Source organism: Orcinus orca, chromosome 1, assembly GCF_937001465.1.
Source record: "Orcinus orca chromosome 1, mOrcOrc1.1, whole genome shotgun sequence".
Taxonomy (NCBI): Eukaryota; Metazoa; Chordata; class Mammalia; order Artiodactyla; family Delphinidae; genus Orcinus; species Orcinus orca.
Window position 1 is genome coordinate 129296140 of NC_064559.1, and position 27170 is coordinate 129323309.

The 27170-nt window shown below is 41.5% G+C and overlaps 2 protein-coding genes across 9 annotated transcripts in view; one reads left to right on the top strand and one right to left on the bottom strand.

The window, feature by feature from the left end:
- The window catches only part of ALG14 (ALG14 UDP-N-acetylglucosaminyltransferase subunit), a 244741-nt gene extending 217948 nt beyond the window's left edge, over positions 1 to 26793 (top strand). Inside the window, exon 5 of the transcript XR_007479209.1 lies at positions 26306 to 26793. The gene's annotated coding sequence lies outside the window, so the exon portion shown is untranslated. The remainder of the gene's footprint in view (positions 1 to 26305) is intronic.
- The window catches only part of SLC44A3 (solute carrier family 44 member 3), a 101427-nt gene that overhangs the window by 36734 nt on the left and 37523 nt on the right, over positions 1 to 27170 (bottom strand). For all 8 annotated transcript variants that reach the window (XM_004263050.4, XM_004263048.4, XM_004263047.3 and 5 more), the window contains 2 exons: positions 13313 to 13478; positions 2469 to 2625 (listed from right to left, as the gene is read on the bottom strand). In XM_004263050.4, the coding sequence (XP_004263098.2) occupies positions 2469 to 2625; positions 13313 to 13478 (323 nt within the window). The remainder of the gene's footprint in view (positions 1 to 2468; positions 2626 to 13312; positions 13479 to 27170) is intronic.

Consider the following 27170-nt stretch of genomic DNA (forward strand, 5'->3'; position numbering starts at 1 on the left):
GAGAGAGGTAAGCAGGCAGTTTCTGTGAACATACCGTGTTCCTACTTGGAGACCCACATACCCGGGGAAGCACTGCAGCAGTTCTCACTCGGTAGAGAAGTTCTTCTATTCTGTATATGCTACTCCTACTACTAATTATTATCATTTCTACTGCTGATGAGCATGATTTCTCTCCTGTGGGCTTACCTGTTAGGACTGCTGTTAACTTCAGCAGAAAGGGAAATGGGTTAGTCCATATGTACTAGCAAAGGTGAAGCAGACCTCCTGGTTCTAGTAAAGAAAAAGAATCAATCTCTCTTCCCTCTTCACCTTCCCCTAAGTGTCTTCAATTATAAACTCTGCTTTTTCAAACCAAAGTCTGTATTCATGAAAAATTCACATCCCTGAGACAATAAAGCAAATGCACTGTAGATACTAGTTACGTGTCCACCGAAAAAGCGTCAGGTTTAATTTTTTTGGAGATACATCCTATAGTGAGCCTTTCAGGGCTAAATTTTTAGGGATAAATTAGTCCTTCGAAATATAACTTGAACTTGTGTATAACTCAGGAATGAATAATTTAACGAAACTTGTTGGGGGGAGGGGTGATTGAATGTGCCCAGACCCAGAGTGGAGGATCCCTGAAAACAATCCTGAAATAGCTCTCTTTGAGGACCCCAGGAATAACTCAGCCTTACCTGGACATTTTCTTGTCTCAGTGTTAATTCAATTGGATGAAAGTTGACCTGGATACTTTTCAGCCTGGCCATGGTTGTAAATAAGCCACTTAATGTAAGAAGGGTCTCACAGTGGCCGTGTGAAATGTTTCACTTGTAGGTACAGTATGGGGCTGTAAGGCTGCTTAGGAAGACCATTTTTTTTTAACCTAAGAAAGGACACATTTCTCCAACAGTGACACCACTAAAAGGGAGTTTGGCCCCTTAGTCCTTATGGGATCTGGCGAGTCATAAATAACCTTTTAGACCTCTGCTGGAGAGGATGAAACAGTAACTTCTCTTTCAGATTCATGGAGGCTGTTTCCCCAAAGAATTTAAGGTGTCTAGCTCTAGGGGAGATAGTCCCCTACTGCTCATTAATTTGTGAGTATCTATTACTAATGCATACATATACCTATAATACCTAAATATGAATATATTTAATATATATAAACTATATGAATATATTTAAAATAAAAAGGCTGCTCTGTTCTTCAAGAAATCCTTCTCCCAAGTTTCCTAAGATTGAAGGATCAATTTCAAAATGCAAGAGCCGGAGTAGCTTGATTTGTCCTGGATGTGCAAATGCTTCTTCAAGTCACAGACATGTAGCTAAGCAGTACTTCAACAGAAATACAAGAAAATACTCTCTGATCAGGGGCAACGGTTTAGCATGCATTTCAAGATGAGGAAGCTAGACAATTTTATGCGAAATTCAATCAATTGTTCCTAATTAATATACTAATCTTAAATCTTGATTACAGACTTAAATATCAACGATTCAGATTTCTGCTTAAAAGAGCAAACAAAAACAATTCTAAAGTATAATTATGAACCCACATGTAAAACTTCCCCAATTAACTAAGAGCACACACGTATACCCAAAAGGTTGGACTCATGTACGTTTGAGAAACTCTGACCAAGTCACCAACGCTGAGGTGGGGATGGGGTCGAGATTAACATTGTGTGAGAACAGAAAAGTTGGGGAAAATCCAACTTCCCTTGTTTGGCAGGCCAGAAATACCATGAGAACAGCTGTTTTCCTGGTGTTTTGGTTTCCACTGCCATTCATAACCAAATGTGCATGGAAATAAAAACCAGGGAGGAGAAAAAACCCCAGGCACAAAAGCTCCACAGTTTTCTGTCTTTGGAGCTGAGATTGAGGTCAGCTTGCCCATTTCTAACTATCAAGCACGTGCGTGTGTGCGCGCGCACACACACACACACACACACACACACACACACACACACACACACACACACACACACACACACACACACACACACACACACACACACACACACACCAGCAACTTCCCAGGTCACCGTCCAGGAAACACAAAAGGTGGGGAATATTTTAGCATTAAAACAGAAACAAACAAACATTATTCTTATAGTGTATTTTTCTTTCTTTAAAAAATAAAGCATGATAAATGTCCGTAAAAACTTGCTTAAATTGCATGTTAAGAATTCCTCCCATTTGTTCAGCATTTAAATAAGAAGGAAAACCAGCAAACTCAGAGCTATGCCCTCTCCACCCCACCTCTGCCACCACATTGGAGAAAATCCAACAAACAAAGCTATGAACAAAACAGGGACCGGGACAAAAAGATTGCTGGGGGTGGGGGGATGGGACCTGAAGAACACTGGAGCTTTCTGAACGGCCACTGGCACAGGTCACATTCCTGTCCCAGGACCCAGTGTAGTTTTCCAGCGATTAACTTTTCTGTAACCCAAACACGGAGCGCACTCTGTTTTAGGGTGCTGCCTTACCTTCTCTTTCAGAGTGTTATAGATGTACATGAGAACGGCTCTTGGCATCCTCACCACAGTGATTAAAAATGACCCTTTGACAACTGTTCCCTGATGGTAGCAGAAAAGAACGGAGAGAGATGAAAGGACCGGGCGATCAGGAGGGTCATTTTTATTTCTGGGAACAGGAGAAAAAAAGACAGCATTTAAAAAACACTATTTAGAAAGAAACGAGAAACTTCTCTCTGGTTCAAATCATCTGTGGTACTAACAATTTAGAAAGCAGGGATGCCATCCGCATTTGGCAAGTTTTTTACACTCCTTGGTAGCTAAGGTTAAATGATTTCTTGGACGAAGTTAATTCCATTTGGTGGCGCTCAATGTTACAAACATGGAACAGAAAATTAAAAAAAAAATACTGATGAGTTAAACAAGTTTTCCCCTTTACCACGCCTACCACCTCCACCAATCCATTAAATTGCGTATTGATCCCATTTTCATTTTCAGAAGTTTAATTATATAATAATCCCCAAGGTTTAAATTACACACGTGCATCTGTAAATATTGCCAGTATTAGCTCGGTGATTAAAATCACCACCAAATCACATGACCAGGATTGGCAGCCAGAGAGGAACCAGCTTACAGCGAAGAGAGGAAACGTTCTGGCTTTCACACAGCTCCAAGCTCCTGAAACCCAGCTGATTTCTGCTCTGCCCTGTAAAGGTCACTTCACTATGAATCATTTACCGGACTTGTCATGACACAGCTCTCAAGAATGCAAAAGTCAGTTTCACAGGCAGGAAAAAAAGTGAAAAAGAACAGAATGGGCATATCCCCTACCCAAGCCTGAAAGATAAAACACAGGAGGGAGGGCTGATGCAACCCCTCCCCCGACACTCTGATGCCAGTTCTAGAAAATGAGGCCCTTTCCGAAAAGCCACTTCACTGATTCCAAGTGAAGCTTGCTTTCTTCATAATGGATTATTCTACAACTTGCTCTGGTTGCTAATAAGTCACTATGAATTAAGGTTTTGACAAGAATCTAGGTTTTGAGGGAAGAAAAGGAAATTGGCCAGAAATGTTTCAAGAGTTGGCAACCGCCGTATTTTGCTGTTACTTAAATCATCCAGGAAGGAATAGAGAATATGAAAGTAATATTGCGAGCAGAATAACTGCAATCCAGTTGTGCCACAAAAAGGGCGATGTGTGTTTCAACTCAATATTGTTGAAAATAGGAAATACCAGGGAAGCTATTGCTGATATGAATTCATTTAGATCTGATAAACTAGAAAAGTAGCACAGCCAGGAAAATCTGACACATTTTTTTTCCTTTTCCTCATTCTTTTTTTTTAAAAGGAAGAATGTTTACTTTCCCATTTAGGAGATTTATGTGCCTTAGAACATATTATGGTGCTCAAGAGGGGATGCAGAGAGAAGGCAGCACCTGCTTTCCATCTGGTAGGGAAACAAAGGATTCACAGGCCACTGTGAACTGGGCCTTGGGGGCTGGTCCTCCAGGTACTGAAGTTTGGGGTTAGGCACCTGATTGCCAAGGCTTTGCTGGGATGGGATTAACCATTTCAGGCAGAGGAGTGTCTGCACTGTCTGGACTGCCCTTATCCATGTTGCATCCCAGTGATGGCTCCAGCCGCTCCAGGGCTTGGCTGGAAGAAGATGTAGACATTCCAGAAGCTGAGTTACCACGTGAGAGAGAAAACCTGAAAAGAAGGCTAGCTTGTGGAGCCAGGAGTCACTCGATACCCACCCTGAGAACTATAATGCCACCCCACAGGGAAAGGTCAATCGGTGGAGGGTCTTGGAGTCCCCACTTTCTCTCCCTAGACCTTTTTTCCACGTTCAAAGGTAACATCATCTTATCAGCCCTCCTCCGCTATGCATGTGGCTGGGGCCTTCACCTCTGTTACCTTCACAACCAGCAAAAACTGCCTTCAGGAAGAGGCTCTGATTACACCTGGTGAAGCTTAAACTGAGACTTCACCATATTTTGAGAATTGGCGTTCGGGACTGCAGTGCAGCGAGGGGTGTATTGGGCAGCTCAGTGATGGGCTTGTGAGGATGCTAGGGCCTCCCATCAGGCCTGTGCCTCTGTCTTTAGGGAGTACTGCATGCTGAGCATCTTCCACTGGGTTCTGTGGGTGGTGGCAGTAGGAAGACCCCGGGCAGTGTGAGAGAGCAGGAGACTCGAGGATGCGCCCCACACGCCTAGCTCCCCTACTTTTAAACTTGTGGCTGCTGAGTGCTAAAGGTGCCTGGCCCTGTGCAGTGGAGCCAGGGCCCCAGGACACTGCATCAGCTCAAGTCACTGGACAAAGCATTTAATGGTTCCATTCATCCAAGTCTGTAGCACCTCTGGGTCATGGTACGTAAGTGCTGTTTTGCAACTACTATTTGCTGGGACAGTAGAGCGTAAGTCGAATCCAGCAACTTCGGGGTCCTAGAGGCACGTTTTAGCTCCAGTTAGATCCAGCCTAGTGCTCATTGAGAACTCTTCAACAGTATGGAAAATTCATTTTGTGCTGTGGCTCCTGGACAAGGACTGGGCTGCACAGGATGGATGGATGGCCTCCAATGTCAACCTGGTCCTGGGCAAAGGAGCATGGTGTGTCCCTGCAGAGACCTTGTCCTTTCCTGATATTTCTTTCAGCAAAACTACTGCAAGATGGGATTGTGATGACTGTGGGGAAGCTGTGAGATTCATCTTTCCAGTCTCAAAGAAAATGGAAGCTCTTTGCTATGAGGAACAGGTCCTCGGCGGCTCTTCTCAGGGTTAGGAAACTCATCTGTCTCCTACCTACATTCCTTAGGCTCCGCTGTGATTCCACTTCCTCACTTCCTCCTCAGCAAATCCAAAGCAGCTGGAAACCATCTTTTGTATAGTTGCAAACGATGAAGTCATGCCTCATGCGTCCCTTCTCCAAACTGAGCGGTGCTGGTTCCTTCCTATCACATCTCAGCCACATCTTTATGGCTCTCAGTTGACCCCTCTTCAAGCAAATGGTTGTAAGAGGGAAATGACATAGGTTGCCCATGTCCTGGTACTTGATGGTCTTTGTATGAACTCTTCAGCCCTCTTACTGCTTAAATGAATGACAGAGATGAATGCACTCTGGCTATATTTAATTCTCACCCTGAGTGCAGGCTAGAACATGAGATTAAAGAATGGTGAGCCCTGAGATAAAGAAAAACCTTGAGGTTTCAAAATTAGCACATGGTCAAAAAGAATGCAGAGCTCTTTAATAAATGAAACAGTAGTGCTAAAAATAAATCAGCATGCATTTTACTTTGAATTAGTTTGTTTATTTTTATCAAATATATGAAATATCTTAAAAAGTCAAATAGTACTGCTAGGCGTAACAGGAAAAACAACAGTTTTCTTTCCCCACCACTAATTTTCTCTCCCTGGAGGTAATATTTTAGCTGTTTCTTCCGGAACTCACCCTCACACTTCTAAATTACTTGTTCTTACTGCTATTTCTTGATTTTTTTTTCAGCCTCAGAGACTGTCAACTGACTTCCCACCATGGAAGATGCAGGTTTTATTCTCCTACACAGCCTAAACTCCCCAACACACTCATTTTCCCACCCCTCTTCTTCTCAACATAATTACACTGAAGTTTTTAATGTTTTCTTCCCAGCTTTATTGAGATATAATTGACATATAACATTATGTAAGTCCAAGGTACATAATGTGTTGATTTGATTCACTTATATATTGAAAAATGATTTTCACCATAGCGTTAGCTAACACCTCAATCACCTCATATATTTAACCATTTCTTTTTTGTGGTTGTGAACATTTAAGATCTACTCTTTTAGCAACTTTCAAGTATATAATACAGTCTTATTAAGCATAATCACCATGTTGTACATTAGATCCCCAGAACCTATTCATCTTCTATCTAGAAGTTTGTACCCTTTAACCAGTTATCTCCCCTTTCCCCTACCCCCAGCCCCTGGTAACCACCATTCTACTCTGTTTCTGTGAGTTCAGCTTTTTTAGATTCCACATATAAGTGATATCATCCAGTAACTGTTTTTCTGTGAATTATATCACTTAGCATAATGCCCTCAAGGTCCATCCATGTTGCTGCAAATGGCAGAATTTCCTTCCCACGGCTGAATAATATTCCATTATATATATCACATCTTCTTTACCCATTCACCTTTCGATGGACACTTAGGTTGTTCCCATACCTTGGCTACTGTGACTAGTGCTGCAGTGAACATGGGAGTGAAGATATTTCTTCAAGATAATTTTTTTATTTCCTTTGGATATACACACAAGAAGTGGGATTGCTGGACTGTATAGCGGTTCTGATTTTAATTTCTTGAGGAAGCTCCATACTGTTATACTGTTTCCATAATTGCTGTACCAATTTACGTGCCCACCAACCGTGCACAAGGGCTCCCTCTTTTCTACATCCTTGCCAACAGTTATCTCTTGTCTTTTTTTTTTTTTTTAATGCTTGGCTTTATTTATTTATTTATTTTTGGCTGTGTTGGGTCTTCATTTCTGTGCGAGGGCTTTCTCTAGTTGTGGCAAACGGGGGCCACTCTTCATCGCGGTGCGCAGGCCTCTCACTATCGCAGCCTCTCTTGTTGCGGAGCACAGGCTCCAGATGCGCAGGCTCAGTAGTTGTGGCTCATGGGCCTAGTTGCTCCGCGGCATGTGGGATCTTCCCAGACCAGGGCTCGAACCCGTGTCCCCTGCATTAGCAGGCAGATTCTCAACCACTGCGCCACCAGGGAAGCCTTCTTGTCTTTTTGATGATAGACATTCTGACAGGTATAAGGTGATATCTCATTGTGGTTTTGATTTGCATTCCCTGATGATTAGTGATGTTGAGCACATTTTCATGTGCCTGTTGGTTATTTGTATGTCTTCTTTGGAAAAGAAGTTCAGTTCCTCTGCCGATTTTTTAACTGGATTTTTTTTTTTTTTTTTTTTTTTACTATTGATTTGTGTGAGTTCTTTATATATTTTGGTTTTTAACAGCTTATCAGACATGCAATTTGCAAATATTTTCTCCCACTCCATAGGTTGCCCTTTCATTTTGTTGACTGGTTCTTTTACTGTGTAGAGATTTTTAGTCTGATGTAGTCTCACTAATTTTTGCTGTTGTCACTTGTGCTTTTGGTGTCATATTCAAAAAATCATTTCTAAGACTGATGTCAAGGAGCTTTTCCCTTACGTTTTCTTCTAGGAGTTTTATGGTTTTAGTTCTTATGTTTTAAGTCTTTAAACCATTTTGAATTAACTTCTGCGAACAGTATAATACAGAGGTTTAATTTTTTTATTCTTCATGGGGTTATCCAGTTTTTCCAGAACCATTTATTGAAGATATTATCCTTTCCCCTTTCTGGGATCTCAGTTCTCTTCTATTGATCTATGGGTCTATTTTTATGCCAGTACCATACTGTTCATATAGTACCATACAACACTATAGCTCTGTTGTATAGTCTGAAATCAGAAAGTATGATGCCTCCAGGTGTGTTCTTCTTTCTCAGGATGGTTTTGACCATTTGGGATCTTTTGTGATTCCCTACAAATTTTAGGATTCTTTTTCTATTTCTGCGGAAAATATAATTGAAATTTTGATAGGGAATGTATTAAATCTATAGATGGCTTTGGGTAATATGGATATTTTAACAATATTAATTCTTCTGATCCATGAACACAGGATATATTTCCATTTGTTTGTGTCTTTCTTTCATCAGTCTTGTACTTTTCAGTAAACACATATTTCACCTCCTTAGTTAAATTCACTCCTAAATATTTTATTGTTTTTGATGCTATCGTGAATGGGATTGTTTTCTTTATTTCTTTTTTAGATATTTTGTTGTTAGAGTATAGAAATGCACCCATTTTCTGTATGCTGATTTTGTATCCTGAAACTTTACTGAATTCATTGATTTAGTCTAACAGTTTTCTGATGAAATCTTTAGGATTTTCTATATATAAGATCATATCATCTGCAAACAAAGGCAATTTTACTTCTTCTTTTCTGATTTAGATGCATTTCCCCCCCCTTTTTCTTGCCTGATTGCTCTGGCTAGGTCTTCCTGTACTATGTTGAATAGAAATGGTAAGAGTGGGCACTCTTGTCTTGTTTCTGATCTTAGAGAAAAAACTTTCAATCTTTCACCACTATGTTTTAGTTAATGTTTAGGGTTTACATTATCAGTACATAAATAAACTAAAATCAGTACATAAAAAAAAATACAACTGATCCAAACAGTGTATTCTGATTATATTTCCTTTTCTGTACAACTTTTGGTTTTTCCTTAAGTTGATAATGTTTCACATTTTTTATTTGCTTGGTTTTCCATGGACTTCACCAAATCCTTCACCAAAGTATAAATTTTTTCTCCACATATTCAAACAACACATCGGATATTCTCTCAGTTTGCTTTTTATCTTTTCTTAGAGACATCCCTCCTGGAGCCCACTGCTCTCCAGCTCCTTCTTGGACTGGTTGTGCTCTATACCTGCTGACTAGCTACCCTCCTGGGGATTCCCTTCTTTTCTTCACTGTGTTGGAGCCCATTTCCTGAAGCTCATGTTTTCCTCCCTGGCTTACTCATTAGTTTCAGTGGAGAAAGGATGTGGGGAGGAAATCTTTTGGGATGTTGTATGTCTGAACAGGACTTTATCCTCCTTTACCCTTGACTGATAGTATGAGTAGGTCTAGAACTTTAGGTTGGAAATAATCTTTCCTTAGAATTTTGACAGCCTTGTCCTACTGTCTCCCTGCTTCAGAGTTGCTGTTGAACATCAGATCTCATTCTAGTTTTTTTTAAATTTAATTTTACTTTTTATTGAAGTACAGTTGATTTACAATATTAGTTTCAGGTGTACAACACAGTGATTCAATATTTTTAAAAATTATACTCCATTAAGGTTATTATAAAATATTGGCTGTATTCCCTGTGTTGTACAATATATCTTGTAACTTATTTATCTTATACATAGTAGTGTGTACCTCTTAATTCCCTATCCCTACCTTAACCCTCTCCACTTCCCTCTCCCAAATGGAAACCACTAGTTTGTTCTCTAAATCTGTAGGTCTGTTTCTGTTTTGTTATAGTCATTCACTTGTTTTATGTTTTAGATTCCACATATAAGTGATAACATATAGTATTTGTCTTTCTCTAATTTATTTCACTAAGTATAATCCCCTCCAGGTCCACCCATGTTGTTTCAAAATAGCAAAATCTCATTCTTTTTTATGGCTAATATTCCATTGTATAAATATGCCACCTCTTCTTTATCCATTCATCTACTGATGGACACTTAGGTAGCTTCAATATCTTGGCTGTTGTAAATAATGCTGCCTGAACACTGGGGTGCATATATCTTTTGGAATCAGTGTTTTCACTTTCTTTGGATGTATACCCAGCAGTGGAATTGTGGGATCATATGGTACTTCTATTTTTAGTTTTTTAAGGAACCTCCATACTGTTCTCCATAGTGGCTGCACCAATTTACATTCCCACCAACAGTGTACTTGGGTTCCATTTTCTCCATGTCCTTGCCAACATTGGATATTTGTGGTCCTTTTGACTACAGCCATTCTGACAGGTGTGAGGTGATCTCTCATGGTCTTGATTTGTATTTCTCTGATGATTAGCAATGTTGGGCATCTTTTCATGTGCCTGTTGGCCATCTCTATGACTTCTTTGGAAGAATATCTATTCAGGTCTTCTGCCCATTTTTAAATTGGGTTATTTTTTTTGATATTGAGTTTTATGACTTCTTTATATATTTTGGATATTAACTCCTTATTGGTCATATCATTTACAAATATCTTTCCCATTCAGTAGGTTGTCTTTTCATTTTGCTGATGGTTTCCTTTGTTGTGCAAAAGCTTTTAAGTTTAATTTGTTTATTTTTGCTTTTGTTTCCTTTACTTGAGGCAATAGATCCAAAAACTATTACTATGGCTTATGTCAAAGAGTGTTCTGCCTGTTTTCTTCTGGGAGTTTTATGGTTTCCAGTCTTACATTTAGGTCTGTAATCCTTTTTAGTTTATTTTGGTATACAGTATGCAAAAATGTTCTAATTTCATTCTTTTACATGTAGCTGTCCATTTCCTGGCATCACTTATTAAAGAGACTTTCTTTTCCCCACTGTATATTTTTGCCTCCTTTGTCATAAATTAATTGAACATAAGTGCATAAGTTTATTTCTGGGCTCTCTATTCTGTTCCATTGATCTATGTGTCTGTTTTTATGCCACTGTAGCTTTGTAGTTTTGATTACTGTAGCTTTGCAGTACAGTCTGAAGTCACGGAGTGTGAAACCTCCACCTTTGTTCTGTTTTTCAAGATTGCTCTGGCTATTTGGGGTCTTCTGTGGTTCCATATAAATTTTAGGATTATTTGTTTTACTTCTGTGAAAAATGTCATGGGTATTTTGATCAGGATTGCATTAAATCTGTAGATTGCTTTGGGTAGTATGGACATTTTTACAATATTAATTCTTTCAATCCATGAACACAAGATATCTTTCCATTTATTTGTTTCATTTTCAATTTCCTTCATCAAAGTTTTATAGTTTTCAGTATATAGGTCTTTTACCCATTCTAGTTCTTGATATTTTGCCTGTGATCTGTTATTCTCTGTAAAGCTTCTGGGATCTTCTCTTTACTCATGTCCTCCAGATCTGGGAAATTTTGATAATTTCTTCCCTTCTTTTTTCTTCGTTCTCTATTTCTGGAACTCATATTAGTCAGATGTTGGGTGTCCTAAATTAGCCTCTGATTTTTTATCCTTTTTCTCCCATTTTGCATCTCTTTATCTTTTTGTTCTACCTTCTGAAAGAGTTCTTCAACTTTATATTTTAATCCCTCAATAGAAAAATATCACTCTGCAATCATATTTTTAACTACAAAGAGGTCTTTCTTGTTGTCTCAATATTCTTTTTTTTTAATTCTTATTTTATGGAAGCAACATTTCTTGGTTCTTTCTGAGGATATTATAGTTGTCGTTGTTGTAGTTTTCTTCTGCTGCCTGCATTGTCCCTATTTTCCCTAAGTTCTTTTTGTTTGTTTGTTTTGTTCATTTTGATCTTTTTCTTTCACTAGAGGCTCCTTCTAATGTTTAACAATCACTGGTTATCAGTTCACATTTAAGAGTGAGGCACTGAAAAGTGAATTAGAGGTTCTATATGAGGGTGACTGCTGACCGGTGAGTTCCACGACCTGGTTCAGAGTCAGGGAAACAGGCCATTTCATTGGGGGACCCCCACATGGCACCATCTGTAGGTCCTTTCTTTGGGTTAGACAATTTCTCCAAAGAAGAATCCGATAATCTCCTGCCAAGGAAATATCAACCTGGCTGTCAACATCCTGGAGGCTAAGCTGTGGAGTGTGGGTTGGTAGTAGGTAGAATACTATTCAGTATTTAGACTTTCACTTGCTCCCCCTTCTTTCAGTGCAGAGCCTTGCCCCAGCCTCAGCTGTGCCAGATGCCCCACGTCCAGACCCTCTCTGATGACTTCTCCAGAGAGCAAAGCTCCCGTCTTATCTTCTGCTGGTGTGAAGGAGGGGCCCTGGGGCCCAACTGCTCCTTAGGAAGACCTTTTTAAACTAATCTTTGGAAGCACATTTTACACTTGAATTCCTGAGCCTCTCTAGTTTTTGTGGCTCAAACCAGCCTCCTCTCCCACCGAATGCACAGAGATAGGGAGATATTCATTTCACTGGAATTTAAATAAAAAGCTCTCATTGAAAATGCTTTGATTTTGTGGTACTAAAATAGCACAAAATCACTGCTGTCAGAGAGATATGACCTGCTGGCCAATTTGGTTAGAATAATCTCTGCTCCTCTACTCAGGAGTAAGCAGCACACATCACCCCCTCCAACGGCTCAAAGGTTCTCAATGCCAAGGTCTACAGCCCTATGTGCGTTCTATGGGCTCTCTAATGACGGAGGCTCCCAACAGCACCTCTGTAATAAAACCCACAGTACCCCTTACCATCAGGAGGTAATTGCTCAATGGCATGAATCATCCCTGGTTGACTTTCTTACCCCCACGAACCCTCATGTTTTTCTGCTCATTTAGGCTGAGAGATTAGAGGAGGATCAGCCCCATAGGAGTAAACTTCCTGTTCTGAGTCCAACCCTGTCATTCTACTGGCCGTGTTCTTCTTGCCTGTGGCTTTCTCTTTGCCTCATGGAGAGTAGCATACACAAAAGAGGTAAAGGGTTGAGATTGTGTGTGTGTGTGTGTGTGTGTGTGTGTGTGTGTGTGTGTGTGTGTGTGTGTATGTCCTCAATTATTTTGATGAGGTAAAGGAGGATGAACACTTAAATAAGTATCATAGCGAACAGAGAAGCAAGTAATTAATTCACTAGCACTTAACTATATGAACATGAATTATATTTTATAGTCATGTACAATTCCCTTAGGATTTAAAATTGTTTTTCAAGAAAACATTCTCCTCATTTTGCATAGGATGAAATGAAGCTCGCAGAATTTACTGAAGTGTGCTCCAAATAGATCAGTAATGTTTTTAAAGTTTGAAGCCCGTAATAATGGATATTTACAGGAGGAGTCAACCCCTTCTTTTGGATATCTTTCAATTCTAAGCGGTACAAATACTTCCCTGTTGGGCTTCCTTCTGGATTTTCTAGCTTAAAGTGAAAGAGGTTGGAAATGTGACAGATTTAAGATACAACATTTCTTTTTACTACCAAATGAATATCCCTCCTAATTTTGAGCTTGGTCTTTTACTCTTGCCAATCCTTTTTGAGAGGTCATGTCAAAATTTCAAAATATCTTTTGAGATACACAACATGAAGCACATAGACAAATCAATAGGAATAACATGCTAGACCTACCTGTTGAAATAACATGTAACCACTGCCCCAGCTATAGTCATTTGCTGGCATGCAAGGATGAATTCACTAGTCCAGATGAGGCCAATTAAATGGTACCACCACATATACCGAATGCCCGAAAGAGGCTTATATTCCACTTGGCCGCCTTCGATGACCTGTGCAGCTCCTAAAGTTTAAAACACAAACATGCTTTATACCTATGTTTTCCTAAGTATGCAAGAAGGTTCAACAGGCCATGCTTCCTCATACCTGGGCTTTGGCATTACACAAAACTCAGATGCCAAAGTAAATTTTGAAATACCCACCATGATATAAGATCTTCATAGCAAAACTAAAAATTGAGCACACACATTTAACTTATGAATAATATTAACAGGGATAATTATGATGACTGCTTGGCAGGCAATCTGCAAGACACGTGACCTATACTCTAACACTCGCCCCACTTTACAGATATGAAAACTGAGGTTTGGAAGAGTCAAGTGACTTTTGCAAAGTCTCATTGCTCATGACTGGTGGAGGGAGAATATAAACCTGGACACACTGGACTCTAAAACCCATGGTTTTTCTACCACAACACTTAGTGATGCAAATAAAAATTACGTTCATGGAAGCACACAAAGCCATTAGGACTCTGTTATAGAACCCCACTTCACCAGAAGTTTAGACTTAATAAAAGAGACAAGGATCTTCATTTTTTCAAAGGGATTCATTTCAGATTTCATTTCAAGAGCAAACTCTTCTAGGACATTTAAAATATCTACTGGGCCTCAGTGTTAAGCTTCTAGGTTCAAATCTCAGCTTCACCCCTTTTTGGGTAGCTTGGGGCAAGTTATTCGGCCTCTTGGAGTTTTAGTATCCTTATCTGTAATACCCATATGCCGGTGGTAGTTCAAGAGAGAGTAGAGTGGGATTACCTGGTCAGTGCTGGCCCAAAGAAATATCACTACGTAAGTGATAACGATTTTTATTATTATTATTAGATTTCAGGAGCACAACACTGTATTAAAGCGAGGCCAGTGATGCAACCCCAGCAATGCTCTGCCATTCACTGGTTATACCCTGCTTTATTTGCTCTCATCTAAAGAAGCCTTTGAATTAGCTCTGCAATTCAATTCAATTCCATTTGGATCTAGTAAAACCAAATCCCAGCTCTGCAGCTGCATTTGACCTCTAGACGTCCTCTGCTGTGTGTCTTAAATAAACTACTGTGAGAAAGAAGACGGCACTTTGCTCTTTGGCAAAACCTACAGCTTGAAGAAAATTTAAAGATAGTTTCATATTTCCTTTCACAGCTATCAATTGCTTTTAGGTTCATAATTCATGCGTCTTTAGACATTCACAATAGGGTCTGTGCAAAGGAAGTGGGAGAAGATAATCATGCTGTAGAGCAAACTAATTCCACAGACTAAGGCTGGTCTTAGTAACTCACGCTCTGTGTTCTGCTGAACAAGAGTCACATTGTGAGAAATAGTGCAGCAGCTTGGTTTACAGAGAGAAGTTAATATTTTATTGAACAGTGGGCTCATTCTGGCTTGGAAGCAACCTCTGATTCAGGTAAGGCGCTGATAAATGCTTATGCTTTTCCAAAATGGGTGTGTTTCAGAAAAGCATTCCCAATCCCAAACGAGGTGACCCCTCCCAACTAACGAGCAAGTGTAGGTAGATCAGGTGAGTGGAGACTTGGAGAGCCACTCCTGGAATAGCAGAAGTGATGGGGCCAGTCAACATGCACGCTGATGCCCCCACAAGGTCGCCAGTGATGGGGACAGACTACAGTTTGCAAGAACAGGTCTACGACATCACACATGGTTCGGGGGGTGGACGACGTTTCCAAAGAACAGGAGGGATGATTTCCTTGACAGACAAAAGGCAAGTAAGTACAAAGGCCCTGGGTGCTAAGGGGGGATCGTCTCTCCTTGGGGCTGCCCTGTGCTGCCAGGGGCACATTCACATACATCCCAGCTTGGCACACAGATGGCGACAGTCAGCAAGTAGAGAATGGCTAAAGGGATAAATCATGATCCACGCAGGCCTTCACACCCTTGGCATTCTGCACAGAAGCAGAATTCATAAATTATTCTTGACTGCCTACTTGCTTTTGAACATCTTTACTGAAGCCATCATCTACTTATTTTTCTGGTTCCATTACACCAGACTATTTAAAGGTTTTCCTTTAGGACAGGGATTTTCAACCTCTCAACGTAGCAACTGGCAGTTCGGGTCAGATAATTCTTTGTTAGGGGCGGGAGGGATGGAGGCCTGTCCTGTGCATTGGTAGGATGTTTAGCAGGTTCCTTGGCCTCTACCCATTAGATGCCAGGAGCTTCTTCCCTCCCCTCCTCCAGTTATGACAACCCAAAATGTCCCCAAACATTGCCAAATGCCAGGTGGGGGAGAGAACTGCTGCTTGAGAACCACTGCTTTAGGCAAACATTCTCTGAAGAATCAGGCGCTCTGGCTTCAGGAAGAAGCTTAGGGTGGGGCAGGCGTGTTTATGCGCACAGGACTGCCCTCTCCTGGATGGCTGGGTCGGTGCAGGCAAGAGCCTCTCATCAAAATACCAGTCGCTTGGTTACTAAGGACCATTACCATATAGCTACCACTAAGTGTAGCTAACGCGCGTGGATAGCTACCACTAAGTGTAGCTAACGCGCGTGGGAACTGGATCCCAAGATAAGATTGATCTAGGGGGATGGCGGTGGAAAGGGCACTGAACTGGAAGAGGGCTTGGTTCCAATCTCAGCTTTGACGTTTGTGATAAGCAATCTGGGCCTCGGTTCTCTTATTTTAAAGATGAAGTGGGAAGATGAGATGAACTCCAGGGCAGTAGTTATACAGTGTGAGAGTCACGCAGGCTGAGATTCACATCTCTGTTCTGTCTCCTAATGGCTGACCAACCTCAGGCAAGTTATGAGGTTGTGGGACATTTTAAAATCTCTGTTTCATCATCTGTAATCTGAAGACACTAATACCACTCCCTTGTTGATTCCATCTAGTCTCACGGCTCTAAAAGCCATACACATAGCTGTTACGAGGATTAAACAGGTAGGTGCTTAGAACAGCGAATACTATATGAGGTCAGCTATAGTTGAGGTACAAGTAGATATGATTCCAGTTCTGAAATGAGCAAATATTTATTTAGCATATACTGCATGCTAGAATTATGCTGGACATGAGCTATCAGGGGAAAAGATGAAAAAGGCAAACACAAAAATCAGATATCATCAGAGTGAATATCACATTTGCTACATTAGTTTATTCATCTCCCCTTCTTCTGGACTGTTTATAGTTCCTCCTCCAACCTCTAAGAGTTTTTCCCATCCTCGCGCTCAGTCAGTGGCCTCACTTCCGGTTTCTCTGAGAAAACTGAAGCAATCGGAAAATCTCTGCTAGCACCTACCCCCATCTCTACCCCTTATCGGCATGTGTCCATAACCGGACCCCCCCTTAATATGATAAACTGTCTGTGATCCTAAGGCCAACCCCTGCACTAGACCCCCCTTTCTCACCTACTTGAAGATATCACTCCAGAAATTTTCCCTCTCTTTCTTGCTTCATCAGAATATTCCTCTCTACTGAATCATTTTTAATCACCTCACATCTTTAGAAAACAACCCTACTTTTTTTTGTGTGTGTGTGGTACACGGGCCTCTTATTGTTGTGGCCTCTCCCGTTGCGGAGCACAGGCTCCGGACGCGCAGGCTCAGCGGCCATGGCTCACGAGCCCAGCCGCTCCGTGGCATGTGGGATCCTCCCGGACCGGGGCACGAACCCGTGTCCCCTGCATTGGCAGGCGGACTCTAACCATTGAGCCACCAGGGAAGCCCCCAAACCCTACTTTTTGACTCCCTTTCCTCCTCCAGCTTCCTTTCTATTTCTCTGTTCCTATTTACAGCCGAACTTCTAAGACTGTCTCTTATTCTTTCCAATTCTTTTTTCTCCACCTTTCTCTTAAACTGCTCTAATCCTGATCCAGCCCCCACGCTTCTCTGAAACTGCTTTGTTTCACTTCCATGTCGCTAACTGCAATGGTCAATACTTAGTTCTTACCTGATTTGTCAGCAGCACTTGACACATTGAACCCTTCACCCCAATTCCAGGACAGCACATTTTTCTCCTCCTGCCCACTGGCTGCTCCCTTTCAGTTTCCTTTCTTTATTCTTCCTCGTCTCCAAGACCTCTTAACATTGACATGCTCCAACGCACAGTCCTTGAATTTCTTTTCTATCTACACTCATTCAAATCTCATGGTTTTAAATACCATTCATGTGTTCCCCAATTCCCAAATGAGGTCTATAGCTGGCCCTCTCCAGAAACTTCAGACTCAAACAGCTAACTCCCTACTTGACATCTCCATCCAGCCGTCTAAAAAGCATCTCAATCAACACAACTAAAAAAGAACTTCTGCTCTTCCCCGAAAACACTCCAAAGTCTTGTCCCATCTCAGCTGATGGCCATCCCATCTTCCAGTTGCTCAAGCTAAAAAAACCTCAGTTTTATCCCCAACTCCTCTTTCTTTCACACCCTTCATCTAATATCCGGAAATCCTTCAGAATCTGATATGTCACACCATGTCCACCATTACAACCCTGTTCTAAGCCACCATCACCTCCTCCCTGGAGCACTGCCATGAAAATGTAAGTCAGATCATGTCACTATGCTGCTTAAAATGCTGTAATGACTTCCCATTTCAGAAACAAAGTACCTATAATGGCCTACAATGCCCCAGGATCTGACCCTGTGCTCTCTCTGACACTCACCTGAACCATTCTCTCCCTCGATCAGGTCACTCTCACTGAATGGGCCTCCTTGCTGTGTCCCCAGCACCTCTCCCTCTTGCTGTTCCCTTTGCCTAGAACATTTTCCCTTCCTTTGCTTAGTCTCATGGCTCTGCCCTCACTCCCTTCAAATGTTTGCTCACAAATTATCTTCTCAACAAGGTCCTCCCCAGTCACTCAATTCAAAATTGGACCCCCCTCCTTAAGCATTTCCTATTACTCTTCTCTGCTTTATTTTTCTCCTCACCACTTATCAACTTTTAATATACTATAAAATTCACGTACTCATTTAATGCCAATCTCCCTCTAGCTTCCAAACTAGAAGGAGAGCTGTATCTCCAGCATCTGTAACAGGGTCTGATATAATAAATGTTCAATAAATATTTGTTGAATGAATGACTGTATGAATGAATGAACCAACCTTCCTCAAGTAATACATCCTATCATAGAGATTTGAGACAACTTTCTAGACGTCTTCCTAGAGATCATCATTATATCCCAGAGGAAAGGCATCATGCAGCTAGCTATAAGTCTGGGTATTACAAGCAAGCTTTAAAGCATTTTGAAAGACTGAGGTGATACTGATATCATATTAATGATCAATGTAAATGGCAGTTTCTCAAGGGAGGCAGTCCAGTTGGTTGGGATAATTTCCCAAAGGATGCAGGCCCGACTTAAAAGGGTTCTGTATTCTGGCACATTCTGTGCATTTGGCCTTGTCCAGCAAACGGGCTTAGTGTTCTGCTGACACCCATCCTGCCTGTGCCTCCTGCTGGTTCAGCTTCTGCTCTGACAGCACGAGGATTAGGGAAAAAGAGAAGAAAATCTCACTGACAGCGCACCTGTGGTTCACCTAGTTCCTTCTGTGTATACATCTCATTTAACACAACATTGATGTGAATTCACTTCCTGACTCAGCACACACGTAACTGAACTCACTCAAGGGCTGTGCACTGACCGCAGAGACAGAAAGAAAGAGACACAGTCCAGGCCCTCCAGATGTTCATTCTCTTGAGGGAAGACAACACACATGCCATTATCTTGCATTATTGTTTTTTATAGACCTTATCACTACCTGACATAATCTATTTACTTATTTATGCTCTCTTTCCCCACTCACTAGTACCTTTATCTGGTTCACCGCTGTATCTCAGTACCCAAGCCACATAGCAGGCATTTGAGGAATATCCGTTGAAAGAATGAAGAATATAAAAAACGCAGGGAAAAACGAAGAAGAAATATCTAAGTATGCCTGGGCAATTTATAGGAGATTTTCCAAGAAATATATTACTCAAAACAAATCTTGGATAATGACTAGTTTTCCATGAAGTTTGGGGGAAAAAGTTGGGGTGAAAGTTAGGAAGAGGAGCAGATTCTAGACAAAGACCACAGCAGGTGCAAGGGCACCGAGATGTTCACGGAGATTGTTTCCCCTCACATTTCCCCACAGGGACCATAAACTTCTGAAAAGCAGGGGCTGTTTTAAATTTCTCCTGAGCAATCTCCCTTCCCCCTGTTCCTAGGACAGGACTGGGCCACTAGGAAACTTTTGTGAAATAACTTTAATCATCTTCTAGATCTCTGATAACTTAAAAAAGGACAATTTTCTTTTAGACTGTGTTCTCAAATATAACATGCAGAGCAGAGAATAAACCACAAAGCTGAAGCGAGTGCTAGACATTGTCTAGTTGACATTAGTTCCTAATATAAGGAACACATACTGTCCCTTATCTGCAGAGCAAAGCTCTGGTCCCATCTCAGCCTCCTAACATCATTATGAGGCAGCCTGGGGAAAGCACCATTTTTCCACTGTATAAAAGGAAAACATGGAAGATGGCGGAAGAGTAAGACGCGGAGATCACGTTCCTCCCCACAGATACACCAGAAATACATCTATGCGTGGAACAACTCCTACAGAGCATCTACTGAACGCTGGCAGAAGACCTCAGACCTCCCAAAAGGCAAGAAACCCCCCACGTACCTGGGTAGGGCAAAAGAAAAAACTAAACAGAGACAAAAGGACAGGGACGGGTCCTGCACCAGCGGGAGAGAGCTGTGAAGGAGGAAAAGTGTCCACACACTAGGAAGCCCCTTCGCGGGTGGAGACTTCGGGAGGCGGAGTGGGGGAGCTTGGGAGCCGCGGAGGAGACCACAGCAACAGGGGTGCGGAGGGCAAAGCGGACAGATTCCAGCGCAGAAGTTCGGGCCGACCGGAACTCGCCAGCCGAGAGGGTTGTCTGCTCGCCCGCCGGGGCGGGCGGGACTGGGAGCTGAGGCTCCGGCTTTTGTCGGAGCCCCGGGAGAGGACTGAGGTTGGCGGCGTGAACACAGACTGCAGGGCGTTAGTGCACCGCGGCTGGCCGGGAGAGAGTCCGGGGAGAAGTCTGGAACTGCCGAAGAGGCAAGAGACTTTTATGTCCCTCTTTGTTTCCTGGTGCACGAGGAGAGGGGATTAAGAACGCTGCTTGAGAGAGCTCCAGGGACGGGCGCGAGCCGCGGCTAAAAGTGCGGAGCCCAGAGACAGACATGAGACGCTAGGGCCGCTGCTGCCGCCACCGGGAGGCCTGTGTGCGAACACAGGTCACTAGCCACACACCCTTCCGGGGAGCCTGTGCAGCCCGCCACTGCCAGGGTCCCGGGATCCAGGGACAACTCCCCCGGGAGAACGCACAGGCGCGCCTCAGGCTGCAACGTCTCGCCGGCCTCTGCCGCCGCAGGCCCACCCCACACTCCGTGCCCCTCCCTACCCCCGGGCCTGAGTGAGCCAGAGCCTCCGAATCAGCGGCTCCTTTAACCCCGTCCTGTCTGAGCAAAGAACAGACGCCCTCCGGCGACCTACACGCACAGGCGGGGCTAAATCCAAAGCTGAGCCCCTGGGAACTGTGAGAACAAAGAAGAGAAAGGGAAATCTCTCCCAGCAGCCTCAGAAGCAGCGGATTAAAGCTCCACAATCAACTTGATATATATACCCTGCATCTGTGGAATACCTGAATAGACAACGAATCATCCCAAATTAAGGAGCCCTGTGGATGAAAGGCGCTTGGTGCTGCAGCCAGGAGTCAGTGCTGTGCCTCTGAGGTGGGAGAGCCAACTTCAGGACACTGATCCACAAGAGACCTCCCAGCTGCACATAATATCAAACAGCAAAAATCTCCGAGAGATCTCCATCTCAACGCCAGCACCCAGCTTCACTCAACGACCAGCAAGCTACAGTGCTGGACACCCTATGCCAAACAACTAGCAAGACAGGAACACAACCCCACCCATTAGCAGAGAGGCGGCCCAAAATCATAATAAGTCTACAGACACCCCAAAACACACCACCAGACGTGGACCTGCCCACCAGAAAGACAAGATCTAGCCTCATCCACCAGAACACAGGCACTAGTACCCTCCACCAGGAAGCCTACACAACCCACTGAACCAACCTTAGCCACTGGGGACAGACACAAAAAACAACAGGAACTACGAACCTTCAGCCTGCAAAAAAGGAGACCCCAAACACAGTAAGATAAGCAAAATGAAAAGACAGAAAAACACACCGCAGATGAAGGAGCAAGATAAAAACCCACCAGACCTAACAAATGAAGAGGAAATAGGCAGTCTACCTGAAAAAGAATTCAGAATAATGATAGTAAAGTTGATCCGAAATCTTGGAGATAGAATGGACAATAGAATGGACAAAATGCAAGAATCAGTTAACAAGGACCTAGAAGAACTAAAGATGAAACAAGCAACGATGAACAACACAATAAATGAAATTAAAAGTACTCTAGATGGGATCAATAGCAGAATAACTGAGGCAGAAGAACGGATAAGTGACCTGGAAGATAAAATAGTGGAAATAACTACTGCAGAGCAGAATAAAGAAAAAAGAATGAAAAGAACTGAGGACAGTCTCAGAGACCTCTGGGACAACATTAAACGTACCAACATTCGAATTATAGGGGTTCCAGAAGAAGAAGAGAAAAAGAAAGGGACTGAGAAAATATTTGAAGAGATTATAGTTGAAAACTTCCCTAATATGGGAAAGGAAATAGTTAATCAAGTCCAGGAAGCACAGAGAGTCCCATACAGGATAAATCCAAGGAGAAATACGCCAAGACACATATTAATCAAACTGTCAAAAATTAAATACAAAGAAAACATATTAAAAGCAGCAAGGGAAAAACAACAAATAACACACAAAGGAATCCCCATAAGGTTAACAGCTGATCTTTCAGCAGAAACTCTGCAAGCCAGAAGGGAGTGGCAGGACATATTGAAAGTGTTGAAGGAGAAAAACCTGCAACCAAGATTACTCTACCCAGCAAGGATCTCATTCAGATTTGATGGAGAAATTAAAACCTTTACAGACAAGCAAAAGCTGAGAGAGTTCAGCACCACCAAACCAGCTCTACAACAACTGCTAAAGGAACTTCTCTAGGCAAGAAACACAAAAGAAGGAAAAGACCTACAATAACAAACCCAAAACAATTAAGAAAATGGGAATGGGAACACACATATCGATAATTACCTTAAATGTAAATGGACTAAATGCTCCCACCAAAAGACACAGATTGGCTGAATGGATACAAAAACAAGACCCATATATTTGCTGTCTACAAGAGACCCACCTCAGACCTAGAGACACATACAGACTGAAAGTAAGGGGATGGAAAAAGGTATTTCATGCAAATGGAAACCAAAAGAAAGCTGGAGTAGCAATTCTCATATCAGACAAAATAGACTTTAAAACAAAGACTATTAGAAGAGACAAAGAAGGACACTACATAATGATCAAGGGATCGATCCAAGAGGAAGATATAACAATTGTAAATATTTATGCACCCAACATAGGTGCACCTCAATACATAAGGCAAATACTGACAACCATAAAAGGGGAAATCGACAGTAACACATTCATAGTAGGGGACTTTAACACCCCACTTTCACCAATGGACAGATCATCCAAAATGAAAATAAATAAGGAAACACAAGCTTTAAATGATACATTAAATGAGATGGAGTTAATTGATATTTATAGGACATTCCATCCAAAAACAACAGAATACACATTTTTCTCAAGTGCTCATGGAACATTCTCCAGGATAGATCATATCTTGGGTCACAAATCAAGCCTTGGTAAATTTAAGAAAATTGAAATTGTATCAAGTATCTTTTCCGACCACAACGCTATGAGACTCGATATCAATCACAGGAGAAGATCTGTAAAAAATACAAACACATGGAGGCTAAACAATACACTACTTAATAACGAAGTGATCACTGAAGAAATCAAAGGGGAAATCAAAAAATACCTAGAAACAAATGACAATGGAGACACGACGACTCAAAATCTATGGGATGCAGCAAAAGCAGTTCTAAGAGGGAAGTTTATAGCAATACAATCTTACCTTAAGAAACAGGAAACATCTCGAATAAACAACCTAACCTTGCACCTAAAGCAATTAGAGAAAGAAGAACAAAAAAACCCCAAAGTTAGCAGGAGGAAAGAAATCATAAAAATCAGATCAGAAATAAATGAAAAAGAAATGAAGGAAACGATAGCAAAGATCAATAAAACTAAAAGCTGGTTCTTTGAAAGGATAAACAAAATTGATAAACCATTAGCCAGACTCATCAAGAAAAAAAGGGAGAAGACTCAAATCAATAGAATTAGAAATGAAAAAGGAGAAGTAACAACTGACACTGCAGAAATACAAAAGATCATGAGAGATTACTACAAGCAACTCTATGCCAATAAAATGGACAACGTGGAAGAAATGGACAAATTCTTAGAAAGGCACAACCTGCCAAGACTGAATCAGGAAGAAATAGAAAATATGAACAGACCAATCACAAGCACTGAAATTGAAACTGTGATTAAAAATCTTCCAACAAGCAAAAGCCCAGGACCAGATGGCTTCACAGGCGAATTCTATCAAACATTTAGAGAAGAGCTATCACCTATCCTTCTCAGACTCTTCCAAAATATAGCAGAGGGAGGAACACTCCCAAACTCATTCTACGAGGCCACCATCACCCTGATACCAAAACCAGACAAGGATGTCACAAAGAAAGAAAACTACAGGCCAATATCACTGATGAACATAGATGCAAAGATCCTCAACAAAATACTAGCAAACAGAATCCAACAGCACATTAAACGGATCATACACCATGATCAAGTGGGGTTTATTCCAGGAATGCAAGGATTCTTCAATATACGCAAATCAATCAACGTGATACACCATATTAACAAATTGAAGGAGAAAAACCATATGATCATCTCAATAGATGCAGAGAAAGCTTTTGACAAAATTCAACACCCATTTATGATAAAAACCCTGCAGAAAGTAGGCATAGAGGGAACTTTCCTCAACATAATAAAGGCCATATATAACAAACCCACAGCCAACATCGTCCTCAATGGTGAAAAACTGAAAGCATTTCCACTAAGATCAGGAACAAGACAAGGTTGCCCACTCTCACCACTCTTATTCAACATAGTTTTGGAAGTTTTAGCCACAGCAATCAGAGAAGAAAAGGAAATAAAAGGAATCCAAATCGGAAAAGAAGAAGTAAAGCTGTCACTGTTTGCAGATGACATGATACTATACATACAGAATCCTAAAGATGCTACCAGAAAACTACTAGAGCTAATCAATGAATTTGGTAAAGTAGCAGGGTACAAAATTAATGCACAGAAATCTCTGGGATTCCTATACACTAAGGATGAAAAATCTGAAAGTGAAATCAAGAAAACACTCCCATTTACCATTGCAACAAAAAGAATAAAATACCTAGGAATAAACCTACCTAAGGAGACAAAAGACCTGTATGCAGAAAATTATAAGACACTGATGAAAGAAATTAAAAATGATACAAATAGATGGAGAGATATACCATGTTCTTGGATTGGAAGAATCAACATTGTGAAAATGACTCTACTACCCAAAGCAATCTACAGATTCAATGCAATCCCTATGAAACTACCACTGGCATTTTTCACAGAACTAGAACAAAAAATCTCACAATTTGTATGGAAACACAAAAGACCCCGAATAGCCAAAGCAATCTTGAGAACGAAAAATGGAGCTGGAGGAATCAGGCTTCCTGACTTCAGACTATACTACAAAGCTACAGTAATCAAGACAGTATGGTACTGGCACAAAAACAGAAATATAGATCAATGGAACAGGATAGAAAGCCCAGAGATAAACCCACGCACATATGGTCACCTTATCTTTGACAAAGGAGGCAGAAATGTACAGTGGAGAAAGGACAGCCTATTCAATAAGTGGTGCTGGGAAAACTGGACAGCTACATGTAAAAGTATGAGATTAGATCACTCCCTAACACCATACACAAAAATAAGCTCAAAATGGATTAAAGACCTAAATGTAAGGCCAGAAACTATCAAACTCTTAGAGGAAAACATAGGCAGAACACTCTATGACATAAATCACAGCAAGATCCTTTTTGACCCACCTCCTAGAGAAATGGAAATAAAAACAAAAGTAAACAAATGGGACGTAATGAAACTTAAAAGCTTTTGCGCAGCAAAGGAAACCATAAAGAAGACCAAAAGACAACCCTCAGAATGGGAGAAAATATTTGCAAATGAAGCAACTGACAAAGGATTAATCTCCAAAATTTATAAGCAGCTCATGCAGCTTAATAACAAAAGAACAAACAACCCAATCCAAAAATGGGCAGAAGACCTAAATAGACATTTCTCCAAAGAAGATATACAGAGTGCCAACAAACACATGAAAGAATGCTCAACATCACTAATCATTAGAGAAATGCAAATCAAAACTACAATGAGATATCATCTCACACCAGTCAGAATGGCCATCATCAAAAAATCTAGAAACAATAAATGCTGGAGAGGGTGTGGAGAAAAGGGAACCCTCTTACACTGTTGGTGGGAATGTAAATTGATACAGCCACTGTGGAGAACAGTATGGAGGTTCCTTAAAAAGCTACAAATAGAACTACCATATGACCCAGCAATCCCACTACTGGGCATATACCCTGAGAAAACCATAATTCAAAAAGAGTCATGTACCAAAATGTTCATTGCAGCTCTATTTACAATAGCCCAGAGATGGAAACAACCTAAGTGTCCATCATCGGATGAATGGATAAAGAAGATGTGGCACATATATACAACGGAATATTACTCAGCCATAAAAAGAGACGAAATTGAGCTATTTGTAATGAGGTGGATAGACCTAGAGTCTGTCATACAGAGTGAAGTAAGTCAGAAAGAGAGAGACAAATACCGTATGCTAACACATATATATGGAATTTAAGAAAAAAAAAATGTCATGAAAAACCTAGGGGTGAAACAGGAATAAAGACACAGACTTACTAGAGAATGGACTTGAGGCTATGGGGAGGGGGAAGGGTAAACGGTGACAAAGCAATAAAGAGGCATGGACATGTATACACTACCAAACGTAAGGTAGATAGCTAGTGGGAAGCAGCCGCATAGCACAGGGAGATCAGCTCGGTGCTTTGTGACCGCCTGGAGGGGTGGGATAGGGAGGGTGGGAGGGAGGGAGACGCAAGCAGGAAGAGATATGGGAACATATGTATATATATAACTGATTCATTTTGTTGTGAAGCTGAAACTAACATACCATTGTAAAGCAATTATGCTCCAATAAAGATGTTTAAAAAAAAAAAAAAAAAAAAAAAAAAGGAAAACATGAAGCCCAGAGGATTAACCTACAAGGAAGGCCGGAGTCATCCTGGATCCCAGGTCCCTTGACTGGAGACCCTCTGTCTGACCTTGCTGCCTCCTTTCCAAGCATGGTCCTTTGCCTTTAAACACGCTGAGCACATCCCTGCGATGACCTCTTCTAACTGCAGTACCACTGCGAGAGAAAGCCCCCCCTTCCCCAAATGGGCCTCCTTCTTCTACTGTTCCGACTGTGGGGCATCCTGACCACCTTACGGTAACTGGGGGTCATCAGATCAACTGGGCTCTTTCCAACCTGCCAGCTGCACCTACTGGATTCCCAAGGTTATTTCCATTTTCCTGTAACTGCTATTTTCACTGGATTTAGTAGTCACTGTCACAA